Raw genomic sequence first — 22,448 nt, 5'->3', positions numbered from 1 at the left:
CCACTTATATTTTTTATTTCCATTACAATTTTTAGTACAGTTTTGAGTTACTCTAACCTTGTACCCCTCCTGGGCCGCATTGAGCTTCTAGTTTTCTCTTTCAAAAAACTTTGTAAACCAACCATATGCCCCTTGCTTCCAGTTAACTCCTCTTGTCCTTGGATAAGCAAGGACAAGTTGTGCAAGATGATGAAGTCATGAACATTGCTTTCAATTGGGTCCAACTTATTGTCCTTCTTGTCTATTCTGGTTTCCATGCATACTTTCTGTCATCATATTATCTAACCCTTCAACTACTCCAAGATTTTCCATAATGACATATTCATCGCACCCATTTACTTTCTTCTCTACTCCTTCTACTCCTCTTAGTAGCTTCTCAAACAACTGCTGCCTCTTTTAGATGATCAGGCATGTTTCTTTTGCATTTATCTTTTCGCATCCATGACTTGTATTGGTGCTAATGGCATTTTGTATGGAATGCAAAGTGTAGTGTTGTTTTTGTCCCCAGGCCACCTGAAATGTTTTCATTCCACTTAAGATGATAGGATGCTTGCAGCTCATCTCTGAAAGTATCTTTCTTGATAACTCCCATACAGTAGATACCGGAGGACACTGCAGATATATTTATTGTAGGCTCTAGATTGTACATAGTTGGTTCTCAACATTTACTACATTAGTTGCTTCCGTGCCTCTCTTCTGCTTTAGTGGTTGATTTACTTATCTTGACCCATAGGTATCTGCTCTCAATGAATCAGGGTTTCCATTCACCCCCGGACCCCAGCATATAGCAAAATGCAGAGATCTACAAAGAAACCATTTTGAAATGGCATTTTCTTGAATTATTGGGCAACTTCTTACCTTGTATGTGTCGGTTTCATGTGGCATTTTCAAAGCTCTCAAGTTGGACGTTTTATGGGTTTCCAGTGCAGTGATTTCGCTAAAAGGTTCGAGGGAATTAAGACTGTTGATTTATGCAGACTCAATAATGAGTTAGTGATAGGCACACATCACCTACTCTTCACAAGATGGTATTAATGCTGGAGGAAGTGTTTTCCACTGTAGATTTCACTGACGTGTATCATCAAGTTGAGATGCACAAAGATTCACCGTATTTAAAAAACCTTTTTGGTTTCCAGGGTGATGCTACATTTCTGTAGAAAGCCGTTCAGCTTGGTTAGCACTGCATCTGTATTCCAGCAAATCATCAAGTGGACATTTGAGGAAGTAACCAGTGCAGTAGCTTTTCAAGAAGATATCCTGGTATTTGGTAGGAATTATGCCAAATATGTTTCAAACCTGCATGCTGTGGTGAGAGAGCTAGAGAAGAAAGAATGAACTTTGAGGTTACCTAAGTGTAAATTTAAATGTACTTATGTGGAGTACTTAGGTCAGGAAATTTCTAAAAATAGCATTACGCCTAAAGAAAATAATATTCTGGGGACACATTTTATGTTGAGAACTGATCATAAACCCTTGGTAGGTGTTTTGGCACCAGGTGGAGAAAGAAGTTTAATGTTGTTTTGCTTCACTAATGACCGAGCTGAAACTCATGCACTGACAAAAATCACTGGAATGTGCTTCTTAGTCCAAAAAAGACATTTATTATTTCACTGCACTAGGTTCCTAAAAGGAGATTAGCATGCTGAAAGCAAACGTTTAAAAATGGACACAGCAATGAAATGAAAACATGAACAAATGATTCTCCACTGCAATATACACAGCAAATATATGTATCTATATTATAATGCAAAGCAAATAATGAATTTAAAAAAAATGCAAGGCAAAGGCATCACTGCTTCATCTCCCTCCTATTCAGCATCAGATCTCCAGATCCCAGAGTCGATTGAGGAGAGAGAGATCAATTATCCTCACGGGAAGGATGACACACTCCAACGTCCTGAATATGCCTGAGATCTGCAAACACTTTGTCCCTGGTCCATATGGTCTTGGCCTCTTATACTTTGAACAAACAAGGGAGAAACATATTAAAACCTCCTTCTCACTGCAGAAGTTTATGTATTCAAAAAATGATGATTGCTTTAGGCCAGCTTTGAAAATAAAAGGTCGGGACTTGGCCACAATCCCAAGGTGCCAATTCAAAACAAGATTTTCCCTGTCATCTTAGTACACTCTTATCAGCCTAAGCCCTTGGTGGGAAAGAACACACAAAATAAAAACATGTGCACAGTGAACAATGTGGAAACCTACTTGCAGCTTTTAACATGGCAGAGGCTAATGCTAAAATAAAGTCAAAAGGCAAAATGAAGCTGATGGTCACTAATGTGACAGTGTGCTGCTAGGCTAAGTGCAACATGGAGTCAGTGAGCAAAACTCACATATCATTACATTCCACCCTTTTGACCAGTGACTCATACCTATAATCCTAAAATCAACTTTTTTTTCTTAAAAAATAAAAATAATAAATAACAAAAAAACATTAAAAGCAAATTAGGTATGCATTGTACACAACAACATAATGAAATGACCAAAGTAATCACTACTATAAAGCAGTGGAAGTGGGATTAACTTATTGATATTATAAACTGTTACACCAGGCACACCTACAATAAAAATACTGAAATGTATATATTCTGATTGGGATAATAACTGATTGAATAGTGTCTCTAGGATAACAAGTTTGTATAGAGTAAGATGGAAACATCATGAGTCCTAATCATGTAAAGGTACACGGTCCACCTGTAATGTTTGCTGGAATGTAAGTAAAAGTGAGTTTCCTATACGAAAATAGTCCGCCAACGGGCAACCTAAACATGCTTAATGTGACTGGCAGCCGTCATCGGGTGATAACAAGCCATGTTTTTTGTTCCATTAGAATTGTAATCAAACATGTTGATAGAACATCCATGGTACTCTGTATTATTCCTGTGCAGAACTTTGATCTGTGAAGCACCATTTGTGCCAAATGGATCCATAGGTATTGCCCTTCAAAAGCATCAGGAGTGTTGCACAGCATAATTGATTAATCAGGTTCAGGTTGGGGGTGCTGTCTCCCCCGACCGCACACGCCCAAAGGGAGACCACACAGCACACTCATGATCAGAGGCAAGTCGTAATATGATCTGTAAAAGAAACAAGTATGATCTTTCTTGCAAATAACATTTGTCAGCTGAAATGTGCTCCTCTTTTCCTTTCCTTGTTTTATGATCAGCAGAACATTATTAGGGCCATTGGCTATAATTTCTGCAGGTTCTGGAGGGCCATTTGGGGATTCCACCCACACCTTAGCATCAGGGGTTTTGTCAGTTGAACCAAAACCTCCCTTTCCTTGCAATGTCAGAAGGGCTGGGGCAGTCCCCTTCCTCACCAATCCTCCATATATTGGACTTATGACAAGTTGGGCAATTTTGTAAGCATGTAGGTCAAAACCTGCAGATTCTGGTGTGGCTCTGTGAGGAGCTCAAGCTCCAGGTTTTATTATAGCCTTAGAACCCGCCGTAGCGGGCTCTACCGGCTATTAAAGGCCCGCTCCCGCGTTAAATGCCCGAGCCAAAGGCGAGGGCATTTAACAAGGGAAAGGGCCTTTTAATAGCCAGTAGAGCCCACTACGGCGGGTTCTAAGGCTATTAGAACATTCTGCCACTCAGGGCAGAATGTTCTATTAAAAAAAACAAATTGCTCACGGAGCCCGAGGGGATTAAAATCAACAAAGCGAACATTGGAATGTTGGCGCTGCGGGCTTTTACCGGCCAGTAAAAGCCCGTAGCACTCCATTGTTTTCAATGGAGCTGCCAACGTTCGAATGTTCTAATTCCCAGTACACAAGGTGTTGGTGGCCACATGTAGTTGTATCAGGGTTAACATTTCCATCAGGGCAGTTTCAGCATTTTGTAATGGTCTGTTATTCAGAATCTGGAGAGCTTCAGTTAAATGCTCTCTCCAGCTTTTCAAAGTCCCTTCAGATAATGTTTTTGTCCAGAATCCCAGGGACACTCCTGTTCTTCTCTGCTTTTGCCACATATTGTCCCTGGATAGTTACATGAAAAACAATGGGATTGATTATGACCTTGGTGGATGGGATATCCCATCACAAACGTCGCGGAAATCCCGTTCGCTGTATTACAAGTTCCATTATAGCCTATGGAACTTGTCAAACGGTGGGCAGGATATCTGTCATGTTTGTGATGGAGTATCCCATGCGCCAAGGTCGTAATCAGGCTTAATGTCTCCTTCCTGCACTGTCCACAAGTCTAAAGCCTGTTGAATAATTTATTTTGCCAAATCAAAAGCACACTGCTGCACTTCACTCCATTCAAACTCATGTTTTTTTCTTGGCACTTTGTACCAAAGGGTTAATATTTTACTAAGAGGGGGGTCATGCTGTTACAAAAATCAAACAATCCCATAAATCGCTGTGTCGCTTGCTTAGTGCAAGGAGTGGCAAACTCCAAAATGTTTTGTTTTACCAGCAGATACATCTCTCTATGTCCTGGCCACATTTTACTCTGCAAAAGCTCCGTGAATATATCGTTAACATCCTTAACTTCTTGCTGGGTGTAATCTTTTAAAGAATACATTTCAACTCCTGCCAAAAAACTGTGGGCTACTCTATATTTTTCGTCTTAATACTGGCTGTGCTCGAACTACGTTCTGCTCATGTAGCTCACATTGGCACTCACCTTTTTTTAACCACCTCATTTTTGGAATGTGAAAAATCAGTTTTCTATGTGACGGCTTGGTAGATATCAGCCTTATCTTGTAATAACTTATTCTGAAAAGACAGCATAGTTACAGTATCTTTTGTGTCAATTTGTTCCTTTAATTTCTGATTTTCATATTCTAACTGTTTACATCTCTCCCAAAAGTATCCAAGCCATCCTGTCAAGAACAAAAGGGTCATCATTCCATTCAAAAAGCACCTTTTTTTTAAACAGAAGTAAAGTTATTAATTCTGTTTTATCCAAACACCCATCCCAAAATTTAGAAAGTCCTGATAAACAAGAAAACACATTCCAAGAAATCATAAGGCATTTTAATTTCACATACATTTTAAGAAAAGGTTTGCAGTGCTTCCTTTAACTCAATAAATAAAACATATTTTCACTTTTAAATCGTACATTTTCAACTTCCAACCTCCCTTTAGACATTCCGACTATGGCAAAATGTTTTGCTTCGCTAATCACTGAGCTGAATCACTCATGCAATCTCTGGAATGCAATTCTTAGTCCAAAGAATACATTTATTATTTCACCACGCAAGGATTCCTTAAAGGAGATTAGCATGCTGAAAGCACACGTTTAAAAATGGGCACAGCAATGAAATTAAAACATATACAAACGATTCTCCACTGCAATATACACAGCAAATGTATGTATCAATTTTATAATGCAAAGCAAATAACGAATTTAAAAATATGCATCACCATTAAGCAAGAGCATCACTGCTTCATCTCCCTCCTATTCAGCATCACATCGCCAGATCCAAGAATCGATCGAGAAGAGACATCAATTATCCTCAGGGGAAGTATGGCACACTCCAGCGTCCTGGATATGCCTGAGATCTGAAAACACTCTGTCCCTGGCCCATCTGGTGTCAGCCTCTTATACTTTGAACAAACAAGAGAAGAACATTTTAGAACTTCCCTTTCTCTGCAGAACTTTATTTATTCAAAAAATGCTGATTGCTTTAGGCTAGCTTTGAAAATAACACGTCGGGATTGGCCAAAATCCCAAGATGCCAATTCAAAACAAGACCGCTCCCAGCTGTCGTAGTACATTCTTATCAGCCTAAGCCCTTGGTGGGCAAGAACACGAAAAATAAAAACATGTGCACATTGGACAATGTGGAAAACTACTTGCAGCTTTTAACGTGGCAGTGGCTAATGCTAAAATAAAGTCAATAGGCAAAATGAAGCTGGTGGTCACTAATGTGACAGTGTGCTGCTAGGCTAATTGCAACATGGAGTCAGTGGTCAAAACTCACATATCATTACAAATGGTACGTTTAGTGGCGAAACTCCAGTCATGCCAGTTTTCCTTGGAATATGTTCCTGGTAGAGTCAACATGCATGTGGTTTGTATGCCATGGATTCCTCAAGCGGAGGAGGGCAATGGAGGCAAGATGAATGAGGAATGTGTACGTCTTTACTTTTGAAGATGTGAATGCTTGATTTGTGCATTGGGGAGGGAATCTAAATCTATTATTTCCTAAGAGTTGTGGAATAAAGCAGAGGAGAATGATGTGGGGGTGAAGTTAGGTATTGAAACTCTGGCTAAAGGATAGGCAAAAGAACTTCATTGAAGGGTAGTTTAGCTGTATTTTTAAAGTGAAAAGTAGTTAATGGCGAGCGGTAGGTTTTTCTTCAAAGCGGATAAATTGGTTCCGCCATTTGATCCATGTAGGAAGCTCTTTGTTCTGAATCATGAGGGACGAATGTGTACATCCAATAACAAAAGCAGACTTCGAGAGTTATCTTAGTAGCCTAGTTTTGATGGAATGGATAGTGAAGGAGTGTGAACTTTGTGTGATAAGTGACAAATCAGTGAGCATGTGTACTACTGAATTCCAAGAGTATATGCTGCAGAATCATGGTGAAGACTGGATATTGACGTTACTGGTTCTGTTTATGTCCTTCCTACGAGAGAAGCTTTTGTATTGGTCTGAGTTAAGGATGGTTGGAAGCGTAATAGCTGGTTTTCTTGTTGAATTTGTGGTGATGTTTTTGTAGAGAAGGAATGTTGGAAGAATTAATTTCTGATAATGGGTCTTAATTTATTAGTAAGACGTTTAGTACATTTATTACTAGATGTACTGTGCACAGGAATGTGGCCTATTACCACCCCCCTGCCAACTGTCAAGATTTAATTCTGTGATTAACACATCTATACGGTTGGCATTGAAAAGTGGATTCATACAGGCTACTTTAACATACTTTAACGGTTCCAACCATATTCCCTGGTGGTTTAGGTGTTGTGGGCATCTTTGCATAATGGTGATTGCTTCACGATTTCTGATTTATTCCAAATTGGAGTGATTAAATCTTTTGAGTACAAACAAAGCTTTCACATTTGCAAGACAGCGCAATTTCACTATACACAGTAAAGGCATTGGGTACTTCAGCTGTTATGCGTTACCCATTTAGAGCTATTTCAAATTGACATGCCTTTTTTACATTGCTCCTGGCAACCCTGTACTGAGGTGATCACTGATGCTTGCACAGGTTGACCACTAATGTAATTTTGTCTGATGTGGTCATTATTCACAACATTAAAATGATTAGTAGCTCAGAATGATTTCCAGTGAACATTATGATTCAAAAGGTTGGAGACACCTGTTATATATATATACTACTTCCAATGACCATACCAAACAACGACAGAGATGGCAGGAACAAACCAGAGTTCCACTGTCAGAACACAGTCACAAGGCTTGGAAATACCTTCATCAGGCAGTCCACTGCATATCTGGCAGAGAAGCCCACTATAAACTTCTCAGACATATCTGGTGGTACTGTCCCTATATTTCCCTTACTTGGGGACCCTTAAGGCTATCCTGAGAGATCCTGTTACTCAGGATATGTACACAGAATCAGATCACCTACCCTACAATATCAAACCAGAGATGACAGGGTGGGTGGTTTTATGGTATTGTTATGGGCAGCTGATGTCATAGTGGCTTCATGCTGGAAGAAACTGCAGCCTCCATCCCTAACACTAGCACACCTGTCTGGAATTTCCTAGGAAGCCTTCAGGTTACCCTTTTTTCTGTTGTTGAATCATTCATTACTAAGTACCCTAGAGTTGTTGGTTTTATCTCCTTTATTTTGGGTTATTGGTATGGCAAAAGGTGTGTCATGCAGGGAATAAGCCACTGGATTTAGAATGTTTTCAGAGTTTAGGGTCCTAGGGCTTTGAGTGGTGCTGTGAAACATCATCTGTTACCATCAGATGGTATCAGCTGCTGGTCATTGTTTAGTTTGCCCTCGTTGGCTAATAAATATTCTTTGAACTCATATGCCTTGTGGACTTTACTTATATCACAAGGACTATTGCTTCACTGTGGCAGTGTTAATTTATGAAGTTAGGGTAACCTGGGCAAACCCTTCTGTGCAACTGAGGAGGTAGAGTAGAATTGTGTATTGGCATCAGCCTATTTAACATGGCTGTTGATGACTTGTTTGAAGACTTTGATGCCTTTGGAACATGGCACAACTGTACTATGAACAATCCATTTTCTGGTTGTTTTGTATACATTTAATCTGGCCCTTGGAGACCGAACAGAGCTCAGTTTAGTCAAACCTTTATTGGTCTATAAAAAATATTGTTCTGCTAAAGGCCTGCCAAGTAATTATTCAAACTCTTAAGATTCTTGCAATTAGAAGAATAAAATGCCTGAACCACTTGCTAGGTATGACTTTGCTCCCAGTAGGACTATTTCAGTATTTGCTTTTACATGAAGGGCTGGATGGCAAACTAGCTAAAAAGTAAGTCTGTGATGATTTATATCTCAAATGCAACTGCATGTTTTAATATTTTATGCGCAGAATGCACTTTAACAGACCAGATTAAAGTATACATCATATCCCCTTTGTAAGAACTGCCCCAGAGAGTGTCATTGTAATCACTGAGCATTTCTTCAGAAATCTCATTGTCTCGAGGCATCCCCGAGTCTGATGGAGCAACTGACCTTGAAACTCAGGATATTCCTGACTAGGGGCGTGATTTAGATTTTGGTAGAGTTTTCTCAATCACAACGGTGACGAACATCCAGTCTGCCAAAATCTAAATCCCATTGAAAACAGTGGGATTTAGATTCTGGAGGATGGGATATCCGTCACCATTGGTCACCGTTGTGACTTAGTAACCCCTCCGCCTAAATCTAAATCAGATCATAGATTTTATTAAAACTTTAATGGTCTTCTATAGGACCAAGAGGAGATAGGTATTGTAAAATCCTCATGGATAAGACAGATGGTCTCTTACATGGAATTGATAGTCATCTCTAAGAGCTCAATGTTATTACCTATTTTGAATTTACATGTTTTAAGGGCAGAGAAACCGATTTAAATGATATTCTGTTCTGTTGAGCAAAAAACAATTGTCTTATGCCATATTTAGACTTCAAGATCTGTTGTGAAATAGGGCAGCCAATGGATTGTGTGATGCGCGCAGCATTGGGGTATGTGTAAGAATGCCACAATTCTACATTGGAAAAAGAAAACTGCTTTTTATTTTTCTGTCGTAGGAATAGCAGCAGCATCCTGAACCACTGATCTGCTACTTTTTTGATTTTCCGTGCTTCATGCAGTTACTTAGGCTTTACACTTGTGAAAAGTTTCCGAAGTAAGTTGTACACTTGCGTAGGTGTTGCGTACGTGAGAATTGCTTCCCATGGTGAGAAATATTGCCTCTACAAAATTCTTGCACAGAAGTAAATTCATAATGTATAGTTTCATCCGACACCTAAATAAGGTTTGCTTAGGCAGTGTTTTTATGTAATGGCAAGAGTGGTTCTCAACTAGCTGTATTTAAACTTCCCACCAAATACTTTAATTATGGCTGGCTCCCATATGTACCCGTCTTGTGTGCCAGTTGGCATGATAAGCAGGGGGGAATTTAACTTGCTGCAACATTGTTGGCTGACCAGCTAGACAATCATTTGACTACTTTTGTGGGTACTGTGAGGAGCATATTTGACTCCGTTTTTGTTAATTTCAAGACCATTGAGTCCTCATTATCTAATTGTATTGAGTCAAGATTTAGTTCAAAGGTGGCTTGCTTTCAGTGCTTATCAAATGTCACACAACTGGGTCAGCAGGTGGCTGAGATGAACTCGCCTTTCGATGAAACCACTGCTCCTCTTCATGGAGTGGAGGTAGAAAAAATGGCACATGGTACTTTTGCACCTACTACCATCAATACAAAAAGTGGTCTTGTAATTGCATCTGCTTCTGCCATAACGCACCAAACATATTAACATATGTGAGATACACTACAGCTACCAACATGGCTACTCCCTATGTTGTTATTCTTAAAGGTGTTCCCACTGCATGAGGTGACCAAAGTGAAGACTAGCGTTAACTGACTAATTTGTGAATTGAAAAAATAGGTAAACTCATTGGTTGGCTAGACATGTGGGCCCCACCCACTGTCTTTATGAAAAAAACATTATATGGTTAAAGTGATGCTTTGGTTGGCAAAAGGTGCAAACTGAGTTAACCGTATTGTGGTGAAATTTAATGATGTTTCTTTTGCTGGTGAAATATGGTATTCATTGAAATTTTATGCAATAGTAAGATCAGGGTGGTCCTCCTGCATCACAGCCAACAGTGTATTTTTCTGTTTAGTGGACTTTGAGTGATCTGTCCACTGTTTATAACATTTCGACATTTAACATGTTTGCTTCCCTCAAAACACTGGAAAAGAATGACTAACTTGACAATAGCATCTTTGAGAATTGTTGCTCCACGCAAGATCTCAAGACAGTTCAGTGGTTGCTCCATCTCCTCTAATTTCTTCCTCTAATGTTATTTTGGCTTTTGAACCTGAAGACCCCACTAATATGTTTTGTTTAATTTCTTGGAATGTGGCTGGTATTGGCACCAAACTGGACAATTCAGATTGGGCCATGTATGTCCACATTTCATATCAAAGTTTCATCACATATAATATTCTCATCATTTCGTATAGATCTGGTAGGCTATGCGAGGGCTGTCAATTTCCGCATTGGTTCCATTTCCAGGCAAAGTATCATGGTTTTATTGGATTAACTGACTTCTCTGTATAGAATGTTCAGGTTTCCATAATATCCTATTGTTTAATTTTTATCATAATGCATTTGACCACCAGAATGCAGATATTCTAAAGGCACTTGACCTAGGATGGCCTTTAGATACCAAGGGCAAAACTGTGTCCATTTTATGGACTCACGATTTTGATGCTCTCGTTTGTCATTTTTCTTCCAGTGCTGTAGAATCTCAAAGGCTAGCAGGGGGATACATTTCATTTTTATCATGATTGCTATGGTGATGCACCGAATTGCATTTTGTTTAAATATACTGCGAGCTCCGGACGAAGATAACCGACGCCTGAAGAACCACTGCACCTGTAGCCCCCAGGTCTTGGAGGAATCGACCCTGGTGCAGCATCGACCAGCAGACGGCCCTCTTCCCTGTCCCACCGGTGGTGTGCCTGAGACCCCACTCACCCCTCCCAAATATTGCCCATGACTTCACCTACAGCCCCTGAGTGACCCCGGGGTTCCCCCATAGACCTACATTGGAAACCCGATGTCCTGTTTGCACCCTGCACCCGGCCGCCCCTGTGCTGCTGAGGGTGTGTGTTTGGTGCTTACTTGTGGCCCCTCTAGTGCTCTTCTGATCCCCACCTCCTGGCCTGCCCTCCAAGTCAAGGGTACTTACTTGCAGGCCGACTGGATTCCTAGTACCCCCGATCTCCATAGGAGCCCACATTAACTTGGTTCTCCTGTGACCTCTGCACCTGACTGGCCCGTGTGGCTGGTGGTGGGTGTTCGGAGTTAACTTGAACCCCCAAAGACTGACTACCTAAAACTCAGATATCAGTTGAATACTTACCTGTAAAACTGTACAATCTTTTCTTCCCCCAGGAACTGTTGAAAATTGCACGGTGTCCACTTTTAAAATAGATTTTTGCCATTTTAAAGAAAACTGTAGACATTGTTGATTCCATTCAAAGTTCTGATTATAACTAAGTACCTTACATTTTATGTACTTACCTGCAAACTGAATCTTGTGGTTCTAGAAATAAATTAACAAAACATATTTTTCTATATAAAAAAAACCTATTGGTCTGGAGTTAAGTCATTAAGTGTGTGTTTCTTCTATTGCTTGTGTGTGTACAACAAGTGCTTAACACTACCCTCTGATCAGCCTAACTGCTCAATCACACTACTACAGGTAGAGCAGTAGTATTATCTATTATTGCCTGTCAAGCCTCTGGGGAACCCCTGGACTCTGTGCACACTATATCTCATTTTGATATACAGAGAGATTACAGAGCCAGCTTCCTACATGTTGACATTGCGTGTTCTCATCAGAGGTGAAGAGATCTAATCAAGGGTCTCCCCCGCTGCTGAAAGAGTCCTTGTGTCACCTACAGATAGAGACAGCACTAGTGATCTGTTAGGCATCGACGGCTGAGTTAGTCTGCCTTGGTGTTCAGAGAACCTGACAGGTTTTGATCCATCTGGGTTATACCCTGCTGTTCCAGCCATGTCCAGAGGTGCAAGGCCTCTTGACAAAGGGTCCACGACCCCACACCACCCTGCTTGTTCAAGTACCACATTGTGGTGGTGTTGTCCATGAACATCTGCACCATCTTCCGTTTGACAACAGGAAGAAATGTCTTCAATGCCATTCTGATCGCCTGGATCTTCAGTAAGTTAATATAGAGTCCGGACTCCGCCAGAGACCTGTGATCTCCACATCTCCCAGTGAGCCGCCCCAACCCAGAAGTGATGCATCTGTCACTACTGTATAGTCTGGTTGGGGATCTGAGAGGAGTCAGTTTCTGACCCAGTTGTGGTTCTCTAACCCCCACTGCAGATCTTTTGCAGTTTCCTCTGAGATCGGTGTCAGTGAGATTTCACTGATGCTGTGCCCACTGGAACTTCAGGTCCCACTGCAGAGCCCTCGTATGCCATCTGGCATTTGTGACTAAGAGGATGCAGAAGGCCATGAGGCCCAGCAGCCTCAGTCTGTCTCACTGAAATCCAGGATTGAGGCCGAAGCAGTGGAATCATAACCTGAATATCCTGGACACGCTGCTCGTGAGGAAAGACCAGAAACTACACGTGTCCGGAACAGCTCCAATGAAAGGGAGCGTCTGAGAGGGAGTCAGGTGTGACTTAGGCATGTTTGTAGTGAACCCCAGCGAATGCAGGAGGTTTGCCATAGTCTGAATGTGAGTGATGACAGCCTGGGGCGAAGAAGCCTTCAACAGCCAGTCATTGAGGTAGGGAAAGACTGAAATCCCTAACCTGCGCAGATGAGGTGTGACCATCGGCATCACTTCGGTGAACACCTGAGGGGCGCGGGTGAGCCTGAAGGGGAAGCACGGTAAACTGAAAGTGCTCGTGGCCCACCTTGAACCGCAGGTAATGCCTGTGGGCAGGTAGGATCAGGAAATGGAAATACGCATCCTGCAAGTCCAACGCTACCATACAGTCTCCTTGGTCTAGGACAGACAAAACCTGAGCAAGAGTGAGCATCTTGAATTTCTCCTTTTTGAGGAAGAGATTGACGCCCACAAATCCAGAATAGGGCGACAGCCCTTTTTTTGGGGATATCAGAAATTAGCAGGAATAACAACCACTGCCTGCTTGTGACATCAGGACCTTTTCTGTGGCTCCCTTGTCCAAGAGAGCTGCAACTTCCTCACGGAGAAAAACCAAGTGATCCTCCATCAACCATTCTTTCGAGGGAGGCACTGGGGAAGTGAAAGACTGGAAAGGGAGGAAATAGCCTTTCTGTATGATTTGCCAGACCCATTTGTCTGATGTTATGGACCGCCAGTGAGAGAGATTAAATTGAATCCTCCCTCCAACTGGACGTACATGGTCTTGCAGAATCACACTAGGAGAGCTTGGATGTTGTGGAGTTGGGGGGCTGAGTGGTGGACGACATCTGGGCAGACCCTCTGGGGCTGAAGGCACTACAAATGCGTCTCTGCTTAAGATGCTGGCCTGGCAGAGGACAGTGGCTGGTCTGTGGATGATGTGGTACCCCACCGTTTCCAAAGACTCAAAAGGGGCAAAAGACAGACTGTTGGCAAGGGGTTGCCGAGAGGTACAAGGACTTGGTCGTAGACTGGGAGTACTTAAAGAGCGCCAGAGCCTAGTCTGCCTTTTCGTCAAAAATGGGGCCCATCGAAGGGCATGTCCATAAGGTTTTCCTAGACATCCCCTGAAAAGCCAAAGGAACGTAGCCAGACATGGCGTTGAAGGGCCACTGTCGAGGAAATCCCCTGCTCAGTGAGTCTGTCGTATCTGGACCACACCTGATGGCAAACTTGGCTGCATCCCTCACATCTTCAACTTCCTGTGAGAGAGTGGCCCACACATCCTCCTGGACCTGATGCAGCACTTGCACCACTTTATTCCATAAAGTATGGAGAAAACGGCCCAAAAGGCATGAGGTGTTTACCGACCTCAATGCCAGGCTGGAGGAAGAAAGCATCTTCTTCCCCCAACGGGTCCAGTTCTTGGATTCCCTCTCTGGGGGAGCACAAGAGAAGGTGCCATGGGAAGTGGAGGCCTAGACCACCAAGCGCTCCGGGTTGGGGTGTTTCGTGAGGTAGCTAGGGTCACCCAGAGCCAGGTGAAGACGGCGGCCAATTGTCCTATTTACAGGCACCACTGTGCTGGGTTTGGGCCACGTCTCCAGCAGGACATCAGTAAGTGCCTCATTAAAGGGCAACATCTGTTCCGATGACGAAGCCACCGGCTGAAGCACCTACATCAAGATGTTAGTCTTGACTTGCACTGAGGTAAGCTCAAGGTCCAGGACCTCAGCTGCCGAGCGTACCACCATTGCATAAGATGGACCCTCCTCCATAGCCACAATAGGTAGTGAGAGCATGCCAGTATCTGAAGAGGTGTCCAACCTCTCCTGGCACCACATACCACTCCAAAGGTTCTAATTGGGACTCTAGTGGGTCCTGAGACCCCTCCCATTCCTCATCAGTGCCTGGCTGTTCGTAGAAATGCTCAGGCAATGATCTGGCACCTGTGTGCGCTGTCATGTGACACCGTTCCGGCTCCGGATCATCGGTTATTAGAATGGGGCTCATGCCACTGGTGGGCGCTTGGAACGTCGACGCCAGGAGCAACGCCAGAGGAGGTCAACTATGTGGACCCGGCGTCGTTCTGAATCCGATATTGGATCCAAGAGACCCCATTGGCGCTGAGGCCAAAGCCACCAGCGTGAAACCTGATAGGGCTCTGCCGACTACACGGAGCCCGAAGGCGCTCTGGGGGGGGACCAGCCCGCTCAAATACGAGACGCATGGCCTCATAAAACTCTTTGAGCAGGCGTCACTCTGGCTCCTGGAAAGCGGGGGAGGTTCTGAGTCGGCCCTAGCAACGGTTCTGCAGAACCATGCCAGGAATGTTGACGTTCTTGTCTTGCCTCGTTGCTGACAGGCAATGTGAAGTCGAAACCGCGTTGACTTTTTTTTTTTTTTTTTGCGCCTCTTCCCTAAGTTCCTTGGAGGACCTCGAATGGGATGAGGAGGACTTGGGGCTCCAGGAGCATGCCCATGACGTCCTCCTCAACTGGGACCATGATCTCCGAGGGGTTGCGTATGCCGACGTCGACTGCCGGGCCGCCATGAGCTTCAGGGACTGCTCCCTCAAAGCTTTCGGGGCCATGGCCCACAGTCTGAACCCAACTTCAAGTCATGGTCTCGGTCAGGGCACCAGAGACATACCTGTGGGGGTCTGTCACTGACATAGCGCGCTGGCAGGCGCCACACAGCTTGAACCCCATCTTCCTAGAAGTCACAGGGTTGCTGTATTCTGGATCTGCGCTTTAACCCGCACAGAAGGAAAAGAACTGATGTACGTGTGCTGGGGTGGTGCCTTTATAAGTGACTGTGATGCGTTGCATCGTCGGAGCCATCGGTGACATCACAGTCACTTATAGAAAGCTGGCTCTGTATATACTATACCAAAATGAGGTCTAGTGTGCAGAGTCCAGGGTTTCCACAGAGGCTAAAGTAAACAATACTAATGCTCTTTTGTGGTATCGTGGTCGGGCAGTTAGGCTTTTCAGAGGGCAGTGCAAAGCATTTGTTGTACACACACAGTCCAGAAATGAGTCACACACTCAATGACTAGCTCCAGACCAATTGTTTTTATATAGCAAAAATATATTTTGTTACTTTATTTCTAGAACCAAAAAATCTTTGTTGCAAGTAAGTACAGTTGTAAGTAAGTATCAAGCATATGTATCAGATGTACTTTGTTTGTTTTTGCAGATAAAGCAGTTTAAAAGTAAGTAACACTTTTCAATTTCAAAAGTTGACAGTGGAATTTTTCACAGGAGTCAATAGAGTCCTGGGGAGGGAAGTGTTAGCACAGTTAACAGGTAAGTACATAACTTATGATTCCAGTCTTGGTGGTTAGGATGTCCACAGGTCAAAGTTTAGGCTGAATCCAAAAGTGCACCACCAGAAAAACAGAGCTGGTTAGGTGCAGAGGTCAAAGTTGGCGTCGGGTTTGGTATGGAATCCTTTGAGGCCTGGGGTGCTCGGTAGAAATCTAATTGCAGGTAAGTATCTGCGGTTTCAGGACACAGGCCTGGTGGGATGGGGGGAGCTAGGTCCGGACCAGTGGCGGGGTCACAAGAGCACACTAAACACACACCCACAGCGGCACTGGAGTGGCCGGGTACAGAGCTTTGTGCCCAATGCGTTTCAGTGAGGGGGCCCTGGGGGTTACAAAAGATGCTGCAGGCTGGGTCCAGGGGTCGGTTCCAGGAAACCAAAGGCTACCAGATATTGCTGCAACTTGTCATTGAAGCAGTTACTTAAAGGTGTTCTTTCATAAACAAGTTATAGAGCCCATTATAGTCATGCACTTCATTTTCAGTTACCCAATCATCCGGTGCTTTCACTGAGTAGTCTACAAAATCAACCCAGGACTGGCTCAGGATTTTGGGAGGCCCCTGAACCTAATCCTCTACTCCTCAGTGGTGAATCCAAAGCTCTCAATCAGGGTAGCCTGCATGGGGTCATAGGGTTCAGCATCTGCACTAGTCAGTGTGAGGAGTCTATCCCTACACTTATCAGTGAAGAGTTCCCAAAGGAGAGGTTTCTTTTGGTTCCACAAGCCCTCTCAAAGGCTGTGAACCACTTTGTGATGCCATCACCTTCCTCATACTTGGGGACAATCCCTTTGGGGATTTTGGGGGTGTCAGAGTGCTCTCTGTCCCTAGTTGTTATGTTGCTGCCACCATTAATGGGTGCTAGGCGCATTTCTCTCCAAAACTAATCTTTTGGCCATCCTTGCTAAAAGGAGGTCCTCTTTATTGAGGCTGCCCTCAATGTTCCCAGAGGAACTGGACTCCCCTGTGGAGATCAGTGAGTACTATCCTTGGAGTCAGGGGCAGTTGGACCCTGTCCTCCCTAGTTGGGTTAGGAGGGGAGTTCATCCTCCTGATCTTACTTCTTCCCCATCTGAGGGGAGGTCTTCCTCCTCAGTAAGGTGTTCTTAGCATACTCTGCCAAGAGCTCCTAGATCTTAAGTTTGGTTGGATTGGAACCAGTTTTGATTTTTCTGGGGCTGCAGAGATTCCTTAGTTCTCTCATCCCAAGATGGAGGTAAGGGGTGTGATTGAGTTCCACCACCATCTCATCTGAGCTGCTCATTTTGTTACCAATGTTGGGAATCTCTTTTAGGAACTAAAACTACTTCTACTTACTTACCCCAAACTATAATAACTTTTTAAAACTTTTTAAGAAATGCTAAAGAGGACTTAGCTAAGGCCCTAGCAGGACTTATACTATTTTTAAAAATTGTCAATTCAAAAATCAAGCGAATTTAAAGGCAATTTTTGGAACTTAGTTGTGTGATCAGATATTGCCTGAGTAGTCCAGGAAATGCAACGTCATAGATCTCACCTCTGATCCACCAATGTAGAAAGCTGGCTATACATATACTACACCAAAATGAGGTATAGTGTGCACAGAGTCCAGAGGTTTAACAGAGGCTATGGTACATAATACTAATGCTCTCTTTTGTGATACTGTGGTCGAGCAGTTAGGCTTATCAGAGGATAGTGCAAAGCATTTTCTGTACACAGTCAAGAAATGAGGCACACACTCAATGACTAGCTCCAGACTTATTGTTTTTATGTAGCAAAAATATATTTTGTTACTTTATTTCTAGAGCCAAAATATATTTATTGCAGGTAAGTACAGTTGTAGGTAGGTATCAAACATATGTATCAAATATACTTTGTTTGGTTTTTGCAGATAATGCAGTTTACAAGTAAGTAACAGTTTTCAATTTCAAAATGTGACAGTGCAGTTTTTCAAAGGTGTCAAAGAGACCTGGGGGGAAAGTGTTAGCACAGTTAACAGGAAAGTACACAGCTTACGATTCCAGTCTTCGGGGTTAGGATGTCCACAGATCAAAGTTTAGGCTGACCCCAAAAGTGCACCACCAGCATCATTGGGCCGGCTGGGTACAGAGGTCAAGTTGGCCTTGGGTTTGTAGTGGAATTCAATGAGTACTGGGGGGTGCTTGGTAGAAATCTGATTGCAGGTAGGTACCTGCAGTTTGAGGACACAGGCCTGGGGAGTTTAGGTCAGTGCGGGGGGGGGGGCACAGGATCACACCAAACACACACCCTCAGAGGCATAGGGGCGGCCAGGTGCAATCAGAGCTAGGCGCCCAATGCTTTTGAATAAGGTGACCCCGGGGGTCACAAAAGATCCTACCAGCTGGGTCCAGGGGGTCGGTTTCGGGAAACCAAAGGCTGCACAGGCAGGAGAGGTGCCAGCTGGACATTGCTGGACCATCAGTCTGATTCCCCAAGGCCAGGGGGCTGCAGGTGGCAGGGGGACTCCTTGGGCATCGGGAATCTTCGTCAGCTCAGATTGCAGTCCGGGGGGTCCTCCGGATTCAGGCTGCAGGTGTCATTGTGTTGGCCAGGAGGGGTAAACCAAGGATGGACTCGAGGTATGAATCCCGTGGGGATCTTCTCTGGACTGGTGAGCCACCTGGACTTGGGCCATGGGCGTCGGGTGCAGAGTTGGCAGGGCTCTCGGATCTGGGGCGGTTCTGTAGTCCTTTGGAGATTTCCTCTGGACAGGACTGCTGTCCTCTGGAGTTCTTGGTCGTCTGCTGGGCAGGCAGTTCTCTGGGGGTTTGTAGAGGTCACTGGTCCTGCAAGATGTGTCGCCTTTTTGGGGCAGGAGTCTTGAAGCTGCATACAGGCCTGTAGGGCTGGGGCCAAGTCAGTTTTCGTTTGAGTATTCACATCTGGGATCGGATTAGCAGTCCTCCTTCTTTCGTCTGTCTTCTTGAGGATGCCAGGAGTCTGGTGAGTAAGGTTCAGGAGAGCTCCTATATACTAGATTTAGGGGCGTTACACGGGTCAGAGGGCAGTAGCCAATGGCTACTGTCCCTGAGGGTGGTTACACCCTTCCCGTGCCTACTCCTTTTGGGGAGGGGGGCACATTCCTAACCTTATTGGTCCGTACCCTCCAAAACAAGATGGTGGATTCTGCAAGGAGGGGCCACTTCATCTCTGGACAACTTAGGCGTGGTCCTATCTACAGTGGTCACTCCTCCCTGTTTGTATGTAATTGTCCCACTGGAGCTGCCACCAAAAGTGGGTCTTGGTCTTGGCGTGGGCATCTCCACTAGCTGGAGTGCCCTGGGGCACTGCAACAGGAGGCCGGAGCCTTTGAGGCTCATCGCCAAGTGTTGCAGTTCCTGCAAGGTAGGGGGGAGTGTGAAGCACCTCCACCCAGGGAAGGCTTTTTTTGCTGACCCCAGAGAAAACAAAGGCTCTCACCCCATGGGGTCAGAAACTTGTCTGTTAGTGTGAGGCTGGCACAGACTGGTCAGCCCTGCTCTGGTGGGTTGGGTACAATATAGGGGGCATCTCTAAGATGCCCTCTGTGTGCATTTTACAATAAATCCAACACTGGCATCAGTGTGGCTTTATTGTGCTGTGAAGTTTGATACCAAACTTCAGTCTTCAGTGAAGCTATCATGGAGCTGTGGAGTTCATAATGACAAACTCCCAGCCCATGTACTGAGTATGGCCACACTGCACTTACAATGTCAAAGAATGGTCCTAGACACTGTGGGGGCATATTGCTCATGCAGCTATGCCCTCACATGTGGCATAGTGCAGCCTGCCTTAGGGCTTTAAGGCCTGCTAGAGGAGTGACTTACCTATGTCACAGGCAGTGGTTTGTGGGCATGGCATCCTGAGAGGGATGTCATGTTGACTTTACCTTTTTCTCCCCACCAGCACACACAATCTGCAAGGGCAGTGTGCATGTGTTTGGTGAGGGGTTCCTTAGGGTGGCACAATACATGCTGCTGCCCTTAGGGACCCTCCCTGCTCACAATGCCCTTGGTACTGCTGGTACCTTTTACAAGGAACATATATGTGTGCCAATTGTGGAAACAATAGTACAGTTTAGGGAAAGAGCACTGGTGCTGGGGCCTGGTTAGCAGGATCCCATCACACACTGTCAAGTTGGCATCAGTTAAAAAGTGTGTGTGTGTCGGGGGAGGGGTACTGTACACAAAAGGCCAGTTTCCTACAGTCTCTACCAGATAGGTTCCTTACACCTTTTGTTTGTGGACCTTAGCACGTTCAACTGTGTCATTTACTATTGCAAGTGGTCCAGGGCACAGGCATACTTTTTCTTGATTGACTTGGTAAGTGCCACGCAATGACAGATGATGATCTGAACATCCACACCAGTGAATAAGATTGATGGATGGTAAGATCTTTCCTGGCCTTATTCGTGCTGCTCAAAGGTCATGACAGGTAAGTAAACAGGTTTTTTTAATTTCCCTTTAAGTTCACTGTTTATTTTGATGAAACAACCACAAGCAGATCAAGCCTTCGTGGTTTCGTTGGGAAGTACGTACACTATGATGGACTCTCTATCCCTCAAACTGACCTGGCTGGGTGACCCCCAAAATCCTGCACAAGACTAAGACAGTTAGTAATGGACCAAATTGCATTCTGAAAATGTGGCTCAGTTAAATATACAAAGACCTCTGCTAACCCTGCCTCGTCCCTCCTGTGAGTCCTCTTTATTTTCTCCTATATTCCAATTAAATTAAGGAGATACTGTTAATATGTAGCCATTCTGATTCAGTATTTAATAAGTCTGTGTCTGAGCAGTTCCTTTAACACTGGTTACATTTGGGGCCTATTCGATAGTATGTTCCTCTGCTCCTCTTCTAGTTAAAAAAAAAAAAAAAAAAGGCAGACATCTGTACTTTTCAGCTAATGAAGATTGGTTGTGCCAGCCATCTCGGAGGAAGGGGGTTAAACGTGTAAAGGGAATCTACAATTTGTTTCGCGTAAAATATTCACAAACGGTGTCAGTGGTTTGTTTTTAATGATCGTGTGAATTGGGTGCGGTATTAGCATATCTGGCATAAATATCTTTATTTAACGTAGTCTTCACAAATTTCGACCAATTGAAGTTAGTAATAAGAAATCTACACTACGTGGGATGATATTTTTGTAAACGATATTTGGGACATAAAATCTGTCGGTCATTATTTCTACATATCTTGGGACATACACGCTATTTATTCTTGTAGTGTTGGCCTTTATTTTTGTATGTTTTATATACGAAGATTGTGTCCTGATTTTAATGATGAATACCCATAACTCGGGTCTAATTCGCGTTGGTGGGTGTTCATGAATGAGATTAAATTTTTCCATTTCACACCAAAAATAACCCTTATTTTCTGTTCTGTTGTTTTTGCCTTCAGCTGGGAATTCACATCTCATTGTCTCACGAGAAGGAGCCTCTAGGAACAGGTAGGTACTGGCCCTGCCTGTCCTATCCCACTCTCAAATGGACTTAACTGGGTTGGGTTTAGGGGCATGGGCCGAATGTGGACTCTCAGTCCATACAGACATGACAAATGTTTGTTTTGATTTAGGGATAAGGAAGCGAAGGTCAACAGTGGGGGATGGAATAATTAATAATCCTGCTGTGGTCTAGGTGCAAGTGGGGGGGTATATCACATGTGGTTTAGTGAGAGGCCAATGCTGTGATCCAGCATGAAGGAAATAGATGTTTTATTGCTAATCTCTGCAAATGAGGGAGACATTAATCCCTATGCAAGGGAAAGGAATGGAAGTGCATATTGATTGAAGGATGGCTGAGGCAGGCTTTTGATTCAAGACGAGGCAAGGAGACTAGGCACATGTCAAGTCACGGTATAGAATGTGGGGGTTGTGATTCAGGAAGAGTAAATTGGCTCAAGTAATTGTAGTTTAGGAAGTGTGAGTGCAGACTGTGATTTAAGACGGTGGAATTGTAACCAGGTACGATTTTTGGAAAGACCAGAACAGAGCTGCTATGAGTTAAAGTGAAGCACATTAACAGTTTTAATTTTTTATTAGAAAACGAGACAGTGACTATGGTTTTCCAAAAAGAGACATACTGCACTTCCATCATGTTTAAATGATTGCTATAGACAAATGATCAATATTTCAGTATATTTGTGTTCTTATGCATGTCTTGCTTCTAGGCTCTGACTAGCATGTATATAATGTTGAAATCGGATGTCCCTGTAATTTACGTTTGGATACATTGATTGGATAGTTACATGTGAAGCATTTTACACTACTACGTGCTTTCATTGGTATTTTTTTTTTTTTTTTTTACTCAGATTAGACACATCTTGACAAAAACAGACAAGCCAGTCTTCCCGGAATCTGCATCTTGCTT

At 43.7% G+C, this 22,448-nt stretch overlaps 1 protein-coding gene across 1 annotated transcript in view; it reads left to right on the top strand.

Annotated features, from left to right (window-relative positions):
• Window positions 1-22,448, top strand: part of GMPPB (GDP-mannose pyrophosphorylase B) — a 204,452-nt gene that overhangs the window by 53,195 nt on the left and 128,809 nt on the right. Inside the window, exon 4 of the mRNA XM_069206870.1 lies at window positions 21,481-21,529. Within this exon, the coding sequence (XP_069062971.1) occupies window positions 21,481-21,529 (49 nt within the window). The remainder of the gene's footprint in view (window positions 1-21,480; window positions 21,530-22,448) is intronic.

The sequence above is a fragment of the Pleurodeles waltl genome, chromosome 9 (genome assembly GCF_031143425.1).
Source record: "Pleurodeles waltl isolate 20211129_DDA chromosome 9, aPleWal1.hap1.20221129, whole genome shotgun sequence".
NCBI classification, from domain to species: Eukaryota; Metazoa; Chordata; class Amphibia; order Caudata; family Salamandridae; genus Pleurodeles; species Pleurodeles waltl.
The sequence above is the reverse complement of the archived record's forward strand: the minus strand, read 5'-3'. Positions and strand labels throughout refer to the sequence as shown.